We start from the raw sequence: 13,367 nt of genomic DNA on the forward strand, positions 1-13,367 counted from the left end.
TGTCTCTCTCTATCAAATAAATAAATAAAATCTTTTAAAAAAAAGTAATATGCCATAGGTTAATACAACTTAATGTTTTTGTGTTATCCTTTCTACAGAGTGGACAAGAATTATTTCATTACCCATTTTCTCGCAAAACAGCTTAGTCAATAGAAAGTCAGAGGTCCTTACGGATTCAAATCCTTCAAAAGTCTGCCAGACAATGCCCAGCCTTACACTAAAACGGCACCCAAATATTCGCTTTTGCTTATTTCCGAGTCTTGGACAATAATTTTTCTGACAATGGGTCCCTTTTAGCACTTTTTGGTAATGAATTGAAAAGAAGAAATAGAAATTTAGTGAATTGCTGGCAGTAAGTATATGGTTCCTCAAATTTTTGTTTCAGATATATACATCTGTATGTACGTATGCGGTATTATTGGGTTTGAAGCAGAATGTCTTTGTTCACTGTTGGTTGGGGTCAAAATGTTTGGAAGCCACGAATGTGACATATTATGAGGTTCAACAGTGAAAAGAACTACACATTTTGAGTTCTCCCTTCCTTCAAAGTAGGCTAATGCCAGGCTTAGCCAAACTTAGAAAATGATTTGAGTAATGGTGAAGAATAAAGAGAAGATAGAAATATCGAATCATGTTCTACACGTGAAGCTAAAGTTATACGTTAATTACATCTCAAGTTTTAGGGTTTTGTTTGTTTTTTATTTGACAGCGAGAGACAGAAACAGTGAGAGAGGGAACACAAGCAGGGGGGAGGTGGGGAGGGAGAAGCAGGCTCCCGACGCGGGGCTCGATCCCAGGACGCTGGGATCGTGACCTGAGTGGAAGGCAGACGCTTAATGACTGAGCCACCCAGGCGCCCCATCATCTCAAGTTTTTAAAAATTAAAAAAAGAAAAGAAAAGAAAAGAAAAAAGGGTAGAAGCGCAGCGCCGGGGGGTTCGTCTCTGTCTTTCCTAACACTGAGGTTCGCTGGCTATCTGGGACGCCACAAGAATGGAGAGAACGTAGGTGGAGTGGAACGGTCGAGACGGCCAGCCTCCACAAGCAAGAGCTTGGACTTGCAGCTGTGCAGTTCGCCTGCGGGGAATCCAGCACCAACCCCGGTCCGCAGCCACTAGGCTCAGGGAGCCGCCGCCACCCGCGAGCGGAGGCACACTGCGCACGCGCAGGCGGCGCGCGCGAGGCACTCTTGAGCAGGCCTGGCCTCGCCTCCAGCCTTCGGCCGCCCGCGGTGCCCAGTCACCTCTGCCTAGTCGGCCCAGCCGGGTTTTCCCCGCCCTCTCCGCGCCGGCGCGGGTCCCGACTGCGCGCGCAGGACCTGAGCGGGCGCCGGCGGGAAGGGGAAGCGGCGGGTAAGAAGGGCCTGCGTCCGGGTGCGACTATGACGGGGTTGGGAATGACGTCTTGGCTCTTACGGCTCTTGCGACCCCTGAAGAGAGGAGAGGAGCCTCTGGAACCCGTTCTTCTGGCCGCTCAGGCGTGCCTCTGATAGTCGAAGTGTTCTCGCCCTCCCCTTTCGCTCGGTCTGGTCCGGTCCGCTCCTCCTCTCCTTTCCCCGCCCCCACCAAGGAATCCGAGGCCGAGCCCCTAGCCTGTCAGCTCGCCCCAGACAAGTGTGAGATACCTTCTCCGCCATTTAGGTAGCGCCGAATGTTTCCGCTTGCAGTGTCGCAGCAGCTTGGGGGTAACTCTCCAGGTCCCCCACTCAAGCACAAAGAGCCTCGGTTTTTTGACGCTTGCTTTTTCTGCCACCCTTTGCTGAAGCAGCTTCCCGATGAAGTAAACTCAAGGCCACCAAACATAGGTCTTCTTTACTTCTTCTGGGCATCTCCACCGTTTCCTAATAATCTCCCTTTCAAGTCTGGGTCTCTTGAGGCACGCCCCTCACATCCATATGCAGTGTCCCGGAGTTATGTTCTTTCCTTTTGGAAATATGGTCACACATGTGCCGCCTTTTGGAATGAAGTTCGTCACTGGCAGTGGGATAGTATCAGCAATTACCAAGAAGCATGGTAACACGTTAGGATTCCTGTCTGCTACCCGAGTGGATGGATATTCAGTGAACTCTTTGTAGCAGGAGGCAGCATTTTAGCTCCGTGGCTGTGCCCGATGCCTTGAAGTTGGGGGCAGACGAGGTACCTTGAAATCAAGCCCCTAGGGTTCAAAATCTGCTGACAGGAAGAAATCTAAAACAGAAAAAAAAGCCTAACAGCCATGTCATGTATAATAATATTCTGCAGGTCAAATTTCTATGTAGAGACAAATGCACTGTTTGCTTTTATATGCCGGTTAATTGTAATATGTTGACATTCTCTAAATGCTCATGTGAAGTTTTAGCAGCTGCCTTGAAACTTCTCAATCAGATTTCTCAATTCCTAGATAATCATGATAATCAGCTTAGTTTTACTTTGATAAGTTTGACTGAATGCTGTAAACTTAACCACTTTTTTCTAACATCAGCCCACACCTTTCTGTCAGTCTTATTACTAGTTCCCTTTGATGCCTAGATTACAAAACCGTAGTCATCTTGGATTTCCCTTGTGCTTCATCTCCAAATGTCTTATGTTACTGGATCTCACGGTTTCTTTATTTAAAAAGTAAGTTGGATTTATCCCTTTGATTCTCATTGTTGGAGCTGTAAGGCTGTTTTCAAGGACTTTGCTACCTCTCAGTTCATTCCCTGGAAGGTTCATCTAACAATTCTGAAGCATTACCGTTGTCAGGTTTACTCTTGAGTCTATAATGGCTAAATTTCTGTGCTTGGGTTTCAAAGCCTTTTCTCTATAACCTGGCTTAATAATTCCTATGCATGTGATATGGTGGGAAAAGCCCAAGATTTAGAGTAATAAGACTTAGATTCAAATACCGAGACTGTCATTATACTAATAGTGTGCCCTTGGGAAACTGAGCTTCAGTTTCCTTCTCTCTCATTTCAAATAACAATATCTTTTTCTTCCAGCCTCTTAATTATTGTGAGGATTACAATTGGCAGAATGTGTGGAAAAGCTATCATAGTTAGACAAAAACAACCTTTTTTTGGTTATTTCTCATTTTACTCGTTTATTTCACAAATATTTGAAAACTTAACATGTTAGGTAGTGGTGCTACTACTATGAAAGATAGTGCCTGCCCTTAAGAGACTGTCTTTCAGGAAGCTTTCAGAGAATATATGTGTCTGTAGGAAGTAGGGTGGTAGGGTGTCTGACAAGGTAAAGTGTGATATAGGCTGTAAAATAGGTAAGTTTGGGATGAGCACCAAATCCAGAGGAGAAAGGAACAGGGAAGCTTCTGCAGGAAATTATGTTTGAACAATCTTGAATTATAACAAAGACCCAAAAGGAAAAGGTGGGGAAGGATGCCTCAAAACAGACACTTTTAGAGAACTGCAAATTGTTAAGGTTTTGTTGGAGTATTAAGTTCAAAAAAGAGTATGGGAGATAGGACTGGACAGGTAGACAGAGGTGAGATTAGAAGCGCTTTGTGTGCTAAGAGAAGTGTGCACATTGAATGATTGTAAGCAGACAGTTGGCCTGATCACAACTGGTTTTTGAAAATTCATTCTGGCTAGAGTGTGTGCTTCCTTACTACAGTGTACAAAAATTTCTGCCTTTGCGCCGTTTCTTATTTTCTTTATTTCACCCAGAAGGGCTTATGCCATCTCCTCATATGTTAATCTTTATCTTGCAACATCCAGTTCAAGTGTGAATAGAAGACGTGTTAAAGACAAAAATATATCTTCTGGTCTCCTTCTGTTTTGTTTTTCAGGGTAGGACCAGATTATGGGCAACGGTCCTTTTAATTAATCTGTCATCATGGCTAATGAGGACTGTCCCAAGGCTGGTGATAGTCCATTTTCATCAGATAAACATGCCCAACTCATCTTGGCCCAGATCAATAAAATGAGGAATGGAGAGCATTTCTGTGATGTGCAGCTGCAAGTTGGGAAGGAAACTTTTAAAGTTCATCGGTTGGTTTTGGCTGCCAGTAGTCCTTACTTTGCAGCTTTGTTCACTGGAGGAATGAAAGAGTCCTCAAAAGATGTTGTGCAGATTCTAGGAATTGAAGCTGGAATCTTTCAAATACTTCTAGATTTCATTTATACAGGTATGTTACATGAGCCGATAGCTTTGAGTGAAGACTGATATAATCACTCATGTATTGCAATGGGAATATAAGTTGATACAACTTCTATGGAAAGTAATTTGACAATGTTATTATGAGTGTTTGAAAAGTTCGTGTCTTTCTTTTGACCCAGTATTCCTTTTCTAGGAATCATAAGGAATTAATTAGTGATGCAGGCAAATATTTATGTACCAGGATATTTATTCTAACATTATTTATAACTACATAATTGAATACAATCTAATTATCCCTCAGTAGGTTATACGGTTAAATAAATTATGGCACATGTATATATCATGGAATATTTTTTTAGATCTCTCAAATTATTTAAATATATACCATGGAAGAGTGTTTACAATGTATTAAATGAAAAAAATTTGGATATAAATACTGCTCTAGTTTTGTAAAGAAACAAAATCATTTGTATTTGTGCACAGGAAAAAGACCAGAATGTTGATAAGTATTTATTTCTGGATGATGGAATATGGAAGATCTGTATTTTTCCCTCTTTTTCTTTTTCCTTCAAAATATTTGTAATCAACATGTATGTATTTTAATTAAAACTTATTTTTTAAATGTTTTTAATTAAAGAGTTGATAATGTTAGAAAATGCACACAAAAAACTATGAAGTATAAGTTTTATATGATATGTAACAAATATACATGGAAATAAGATTTGAAAGAAAGACACTAAAGTGTTAGTACAGTGTATGTCTGTGGAAAAATACATGATTTTCATTTTTATACTTTACTGCCTTGAATTTTTTTCTGTGGTGAATATAATATAATCGGAAAAGATGTTTGAAAACAAAGACTATGTTTGGTCATCATGTTCTCCTTAAAGGACTACTTGGTGGGAGATCATTATGTGACCCGATAAGGTATTTATTTAATGCATGGTATTTAAACCTGGAAAATGACAAAAGATTTCTTTGTGTTGTCTTATTACATTTTGTAAGATATAAGAAAATAACTCTTAATTTGGAGATTATAAAAATGACTTTTAATTACTGAAAGCAATGCAGCCCTGTCTATTGGCTAATGTACAAATCAGCATCAAGGGATTCTTTTTTTTTTAACCTTTTCTAAATGACTTGGGTGAGCTGAAAACAGCTTCATAAATGTCTTGCTTCCCTTATTTGCAAAGTGTAAATTAACACAGATTAATCCAATGGAATTAGTGTTGAACTACATAAAAACAGAAGAAATGCTACAAGGTGTCTATTCTGCCTCTTGTCTAAGGGTAGCTACAAGAGATACTTAGTGAAAGATATTCCAGGTACTATCACCATATTGGTGATTAGCACCTCCATCAAATAATCAAAACGTGGTAAAAACCCATAAAAATAAAAGCTATTGAGCATATCTGGGAGAAATAACATTCTAGAACAGACATTTAAGGCTAAAATCGGTATAACAATTAAGAACAGAATTTGGCTACTGGTAAAAGATATCAAGTGGCTTAACAACAGTTTATTTTTCCACAGAAGTGAATTCATAGTAGGCATTCCAAGGATGGTATGGTGGCTTTATGATGTCCTTAGTGTCCTGTTATTCTCCCAACATTTTGCTGTACCCTCTATAGCTTGTAGCTTCTAATCTCATGATTGCTAAATTCCAGCCAGTAGAAGGAAGAAGAGAAAAAGGCAAAAGGGCCTACTAGCTGAGTCTGTGCTCTTTTTAAGCTTTTCTGGTAGCCGTCCCCAGTAATTGCTGTCTATATCCCATTGGCCAAACAGGAAAAAATTCATCCCTATCTGTAAGTGAGGCTAAGAAATGTAATTTTCAGCAGGGTACAATTACCACCCACAACAAAATCACGTTCTTTTTTTCCTTTTTTTTAAAGATTTTATTTATTTATTTGAGAGAGAGAGAGCACAAGCAGGACAGAGGGAGAGGCAGACTCCCTGCTGAGCAGGGAGCCCAGCTTGGGGCTGCATCCCAGGACTCTGGGATCATGACCGGAGGCGAATGCAGACGTTCAACTGACTGAGCCACCCAGGCGCCCCTTATGGATACTCTTTTAAAAAATAAGCTCTACGCCCCATATGGGGCCTGAACTCAGAACCCCCAGATCAAGAGTCACATGCTGTACTGAGCCAGCAAGGTATCCCATAGGAATACTTGCTGTAAGCTAAGCACTAAGGATATGGCAGGAAACAAGACAGGGGGGCCTCTGCCTTCTCAGAGCTTTATAGGTAGTGCAGTTTAGGTACTTACAAATTTGAAATGAGCTTGTGAGATCCTCATTTTCCTTAGTTGTAAAGTGGGGATAACATTTCATAATTCACGTGACAGTTAAGTGAGATGACTTTTCATAAATGTAAAAGGGCTTTTTGTAATCTATAAAGCCTTATATAGTTATAGGGCATTCTTTTTATTGCTGTCTAGTAACTCTTGGTTTTATCCAATAGCAGGCGTTCAGTCTTCATAGATTACAATCTATGATCTTGTCCAAATTTGTTGTGACTTCTCATTTCATTCAACTAAGTCTTACCTCAGTTTTCTGTGCAGCCACTACCATTTACTCCCATGGTGGATTCGATTTCTTACTTTCGGGAACCCCTGTTTGCATTCAACAAGCCATATTCTTTCTCTAATCATAATGTCTTTGGCCATTCATTTATTTAAAACAAATTTTTTGAGTACCTAGTAGGCACTAGGCATTGAGAATACAGAAGGGAAAGCCTTCCCCCAACAGATTTTATAAATCTTATTGGCAATACAAACTTTAGACAAATATTTAGTGGAGTGAATATCATAAGAGGGATAAAGGGAAGTATAAGATTGAATGGAGAGTTTATCCTTATCAGGCAGGAGAATTACAGTGTTTTTCTTCCCTTCTAAATATAATTGACTGTTTGGTGTTCTCCCAAAGTCATATATGTAAATATATGGAAGTGAAGTCATCTAGAAAGAAGGTGGTGGACATAGTTACTTAAATATTAAGTATTTAATAACTTCTCATATGTCATAGACTCTTGGTTATATCTAGTATTAAAAATTAATGTTTGTATGGCTCTATCATAACTGAAGATGGGAACCCTATTTTATTCACCCCAGTGCCTCAGTAAATATTAGATGCATTTGCCTTATGTTAAAAGCATGGGTTTTGATGTCGATCCCTACCCTCAATCACTTGACCATGTGACTTGGAGACAAGTTTTTTAAACTTTTTGATTCTTCAGGGCACCTAGGTGGCTCAAGCATCTGTCTCTTGATTTCAGCTCAGGTCTTGATCTCAGGGTCATGAGTTCAAGCCCCATACTGGGCCCCATGCTGGGCATGGAGCATACTTTAAAAACATTTTTTTTAGATATATAATAAAATAAATAAACTTTCTATTTCTGTTTAATTGATAGAAAAAGAAAAAATAGGGGCACCTGGGTGGCTCAGTTGGTTAAGTGTCTGCCTTCACCTTGGGTCATGATCCCAGGGTCCTGGATCCAGCCCCACATCAGGCTCCTTGCTCAGCAGGGAGCCTGCTTCTCCCTCTCCCTCTGCCTGCCACTCCCCCTGCTTGTGCTCTCTCTCTCTGCCAAAAATAAATAAAATAAATAATAATAATGATGATGATAATAACACCTATATGGGGTTGTAGTGACAGTTAAGTGAATGGATAAAACAATTAATGTTTCTGTCCACTGTAAGTGTTCCATAAATGTTAGGTATCGTCATTTAAGTTTTGCATTCTTTCTACAAATCCCTTGTTGCCTTTTTAGTTAGCATCTATCTACTCAGCAAATACTAAGCTATCAGTGGAATTAAATATAATGTTTTTAATATAAGTCAAATGTTTATTTTTATTTTGTTGGTTATTTTGTCTCCGTACTTCCCCAGGGATAGTGAACATAGGTGTGAATAATGTCCAGGAGCTGATTGTTGCAGCAGACATGCTACAGTTGACTGAAGTTGTTAATCTGTGCTGTGAATTTCTGAAAGGACAAATTGATCCATTGAACTGCATTGGGATCTTTCAGTTCTCTGAGCAAATTGCCTGCCATGATCTTTTGGAATTCACAGAAAACTACATTCATGTCCATTTCTTGGAGGTTCACAGTGGGGAAGAGTTCCTAGCGCTTACAAAAGATCAACTGATCAAAATTTTGCGAAGCGAAGAGCTCAGTATTGAGGATGAATATCAGGTCTTTTTAGCTGCAATGCAATGGATTCTGAAGGACCTGGGAAAAAGAAGAAAACATGTGGTGGAAGTGCTAGAACCAATTCGATTCCCTTTATTACCTCCTCAGAGGCTTTTAAAGTATATAGAAGGTAATTTTTTTTTGCTTATCAAATGAGTGAATATCCAGTAGCTTTTTCTCTGAAATGTGATAATGTTTTCATTTTTCAGTTCAATAGCAGACATTTATTGAATGATTATTATATGCAAGATACAACTTTTGTGTTTTGCAGATAATAGTATTTCAGTATTTCTACCCATTATTTTAATCAAATTTTTACATACTTTCTTGAGATTAAATACTGAGGGAGATTAGAGTTATTAGAGTTATAGATAAAATTACTGACAGAGCTAAAATACCACTGCTGTTTTTCATAGTACTGATTATTTCAGTGTAAGATTTCCTCTTACTCCTCTAAAAAATTTAACAAAACCTGACACTTGAGGAAAATGCATGTGCTAAAAACAAAACCCAAACTCAATAAATCCTGTAAGTCTTCTCGTTATAAAATTAATTTTATATTGATATAATATCATAGCTTCTAAGTAGCCTTTGAATCATCTTCAAGTACTAAACTCTGAAAATACTTTTCATCATAGTATAAAATTGTGTTAATTTTTATATTAGAAAAATGATAATATATAAAATATATAATATCTTATTATTAATTAATTGATTTATTAAGATTTTATTTTTAAGCACTCTCTACACCCAATGTAGGGCTTGAACCCACAACCCCAAGATCAAGAGTTGCATGCCCCAATGACTGAGCCAGCCAGGCACCCCCTATTTAAATTTATTTTTACAAACTACCTTAGACCTGGTTTCAAGATTTAAAGCTCTTACTCTTGTCATGCGCTGAAACTTCAGGATGTGACTGAGTTACAAATGATCTTCTTATGAATTAAATACACTGTTAGCATTAAAGGTGTAATTCTGTGGAAAATAACATTTAATGTGGATTTTTAGGGTTTTTTCCACTCTTAACAGTATTAACAGAATTTGGTAGGTTTTTCTGAGTGATTTTTTTCTTATAATAATATTTTTTTATTATATTATGTTAGTCACCATACAGTACATCCCTGATTTTTGATGTAAAGTTCGATGATTCATTAGTTGCGTATAACACTCAGTGCACCATGCAATATGTGCCCTCCTTACTACCCATCACCAGCCTATTCCATTCCCCCACCCCCAGTGATTTTTTTTTATTAATGCATATACATTACTCAGTCAATTCTTATTATTCACAGTAGTTATGTTCTATAAAGTTGCCACCAACGCTGAATTGGCAAATACTGAGACATTGTTCCTAGGGGAATTACCGGGTAAGTTCTTAGCTAGGTCACAGTATTTTTGCTACCTGATCAATACATAACCTTGTTTTATGTGTGTTTCTATCAAAAACACCTTATTTAATATATATACTTGATTTATTAACATTGAACTCATGGCCAACAGCACTATAACCCAGGCCTAAATGAAACCTAATACATGTATTTACTCCATAAGGCACAACACAGGCTTCTTGCAATTAGGAACACTAGACAGCACTTCAGCAGTATGCTTGGGTCATTTTTAACAATGAAATCACCAACAAAAAGCCCCCAAATGTGAAAAACATGGCACTAAACAGACTGTGAAAAGGACACTTGTTTATAATATGAGAGCTGAAATACGGGGCAGAGCGTCACCTTGTTCATTACCCACCTAGAAACGTGCAAATTTTTTTCCACTCTGCAGCATGTCCGAGAGTGACTAGGAAAGCACCATGAGTGTTAATTTGGGTTACAAATGTATTTTAATGAGTAGATGTATTCATAAATAAGGAATCCACAAGTAATGAAGACTGGCTGTATTTAAATGCTAAAACAAGAAGAAAGAAATTATTATACACATTTTTGCTTGAATCATATGAGAATTTAGGAGTGGGACAAAAGCTTTCATGGTTGAGTTTGTCTTTTCCCAAGTTCTGTAGATACAGAGTGCTACAGGAAAGTTCCTTTGCAAGGAGCAAGGGAAAGTTACCTAGGGTTGGGGCATGTTTTCCTATAGCTTTTTAGTGTTATAATATTCAAATCTTGTACTGCTTATTAAGCATGCCCAATAGCTGTCAGCTAAAGGTATTTCACTGGAGTAAAACTGCAAGGCGTCAGGGAGAAGTAAATGGAGGATTTTTTTAAAAGATTTTAATATATTTCAATTTGGAAACTTTTTCTTTTTGATCATATTAGAGAAAAAGTAGGCAATTTATTTAGAAAAATGATGAGACTACCACAAAATTCAGAGAGCAAAAGACTTAATGGAAATGGTTAAATTATGTTATGTGAAATATGTAGATTTTCCCACTGGTGTATGTTTTTTGTATTTACCACTGGAATAATTCAGGCAATTTACTAGTACTAGCTATATGATAACACATCTATTTCTTGCCATTTTAGAGAATGACTACTTTTTAAAAATGGTACATTCTCTTATAAATGTTTAGGTAATAATTATAAAACAACAAATTCTCCCAAAGTTCACCATCCAGAAATAACCAGTTATAATTAACGTTTAGTAAACATCATTCTAGATATCTCTGTATAGGAGGATGGATGATGGGTGGATGTATGTTTGGATGGATAAACAGAAAAAAAATAAGAATCATTCTGTACATATTATTTATAATACAAAAAGTATACTTAAATCTCACTAAAAGTTAAAGAAGAAATGAAGTAATATCAAATTTTAGATGAATGTTTCTTTATCTTAAGAAACACTCATTCTATGGGGCGCTTGGGTGGCACAGTCGTTAAGCGTTTGCCTTCGGCTCAGGGCGTGATCCCAGCATTCTGGGATGGAGTCCCACATCAGGCTCCTCCACTAGGAGCCTGCTTCTTCCTCTCCCACTCCCCCTGCTTGTGTTCCCTCTCTCGCTGGCTGTCTCTGTCGAATAAATAAATAAAATCTTTAAAAAAAAAAAAAAAAGAAAAGAAACACTCATTCTAAAAAGTTCTTATCAAGTTAAGGACTAAAGATGAAAATCATTAAAAGATGAAATAAAAGTTTCATTTGTGTTTCAATTTTATTTTTATTTATTATTCTTAAATTTGAATCCCAATATATTTAAACATACATTGTTTTGTGTTTCAGTTTTAAACAGTATAGACTCACGAAGAAAAATAAGGCAATTAGCATTGTTATTTTTCTTCCTATGCCAACAGTCAAGATTTATACCTTTATATAGATTTTATTTTCAATCATCATTTCCCAGCTCTGTGCTTTTATTCTGTATTTAAATGGAATTTGATGCTGTTCACCAGTTTTTGAGTCTTTTTATTCCCAAATTTTCTTCTTTGATTTGTCTTTTGGTTGGCTAGATTTCATCACCAACTATTATTTTCAAGAAAAGTTCATGATTACTGTATTTCCTGAATTCTTTTCTTATTTGAGAATTTCTGCCTGTTGCTTTCTTAAGTTGACAGCAATTTGAATGGGTGTAATATTCTTTTTTTTTTTTTTTTTTCCAAGATTTTTAAAATGTGGGTGGCTCGGTCAGTTAAGCCTCTGCCTTCAGCTCAGGTCCTCATCCCAGGGTCCTGGGATTGAGCCTTGCATTGGGCTCCCGCTCAGTGGGGAGCCTGCTTTTTCCCTCTCCCTCTGTCGCCCCCCCCTGCTTGTGCTCTCTCTCTCTGTCAAATAAATAAATAATAAAATCTTTAAAAAAAAAAAAAGTAATCTCTACACCCAACGTGAGGATCAAACTTACAACCCTGAGATCAAGAGTTGCATGCTCTATCGAATGAGCCAGCCAGGTATCCCATGGGTGGACATAATATTCTTTTTTTTTTTTAGATTTATTTGAGAGAGAACGAGCACTGCGTGCCCGCAAGGAGGGGGAGGGGCAGAGGGAGAGAGAGAGAGAGAGAGAGAATCACAAACAGACTCCCTGCCGAGCAAGGAGCCCAACATATGGCTGTATCTCACAACCCATGAATTCATGACCTGAGTTGAAACCAGGAGTCGGTGGTTAACCAACTGAGCCACCCAGGTGCCCCCAGATGTACCTTTGAACTATGAGAATAGGTTCATTCTTTCATAACCTTAGTTCTCATTGTTTTTATTAATTAGTAATAACTGATGAGTTATTTCAGGAAGCAACTATAAAACTATATTCTCTGAAATATGACACTCAAATTAGTAGGAAATGATAATGGCTTTTTATTTATTTTTATTCTTGATTTGTGTTAAAGTTTGTCATTTTTCATTAGAGTATAATTATATACCCTTTCCTTTTAAAGGTTCAGTTTTTCCTTCATTTTGGAGAAATCTTCCTGTATGAAATTTCTCAATACTTCAAATGCTTCATTTGGTAGTCTTCATCCTTTTTTTTTTTTTTTTAAGATTTTATTTATTTAGAGAGAGAGGTTGCATGCGAGAGCAGGAGGAGGAGGAGAGGGATAGGGACAAGCAGACTCCATGCTGAGTGCAGAACCTGATGTAGGGCTCGATCCCATGACCCTGATATTATGACCTGAGCCAAAATCAAGAGTCAGATGTTTAACTGAGCCACCCAGGAGCCCCAGTCTTCATCATTTTATTGGAACTTCTTTGTCTTTCATATTTATCATCTTCTACTGCTAAAGTATTTTCTTTTGTTCTGTATTCACAGTTGTTTTCTCGAGTCTTCACTCCAAATTCATGGTTTGATTTTTCATCATATCTATTGTGTTTCTTGTTTCTAATTTATTAAGTCTGTAATACTATCATTTCAAGTTCTCTCTTTGTTTCCTTAGTAAGGTGTCTCATTCTGCCTTTGAGCTCTTTTTTAAAAAATAGAATCTATATTCTTTTCTTTTCTTTTTTTTTTAAATAGGCTCCACGTCCAGTGTGGGGCTTGAAATCACAACCATGAGATCGAGAGTCACATGCTTTACCAACTGAGCCAGCCACGCACCCCAGATCTATATTTTTCTATCCTGTGAAGCATGTATGGCAAGTCTGTTTTTGTTTGTGGCTAATGTTTTCTTCCAGAATGAATTCTTCAATCTCTTTCTCTTCTTTTTCCTGGGATATATTTTAA

The 13,367-nt window shown here is 37.7% G+C and overlaps 1 protein-coding gene across 2 annotated transcripts in view; it reads left to right on the forward strand.

Moving 5' to 3' along the window:
* Positions 1-925: 925 nt before the first annotated feature.
* LOC103670769 (intracisternal A particle-promoted polypeptide) overlaps positions 926-13,367 on the forward strand; it is a 42,300-nt gene continuing 29,858 nt past the window's right edge. The window contains exons 1-3 of one of the 2 annotated variants that reach the window (XM_040627351.1): positions 926-1,351; positions 3,765-4,103; positions 7,962-8,393. In XM_040627351.1, the coding sequence (XP_040483285.1) occupies positions 3,812-4,103; positions 7,962-8,393 (724 nt within the window). In that variant the 5' untranslated portion in view covers positions 926-1,351; positions 3,765-3,811. The remainder of the gene's footprint in view (positions 1,352-3,764; positions 4,104-7,961; positions 8,394-13,367) is intronic. The other variant, XM_040627350.1, reaches the window with a different exon arrangement.

The sequence above is a fragment of the Ursus maritimus genome, unplaced genomic scaffold, assembly GCF_017311325.1.
Source record: "Ursus maritimus isolate PB19 unplaced genomic scaffold, ASM1731132v1 scaffold_12, whole genome shotgun sequence".
Classification (NCBI taxonomy): Eukaryota; Metazoa; Chordata; class Mammalia; order Carnivora; family Ursidae; genus Ursus; species Ursus maritimus.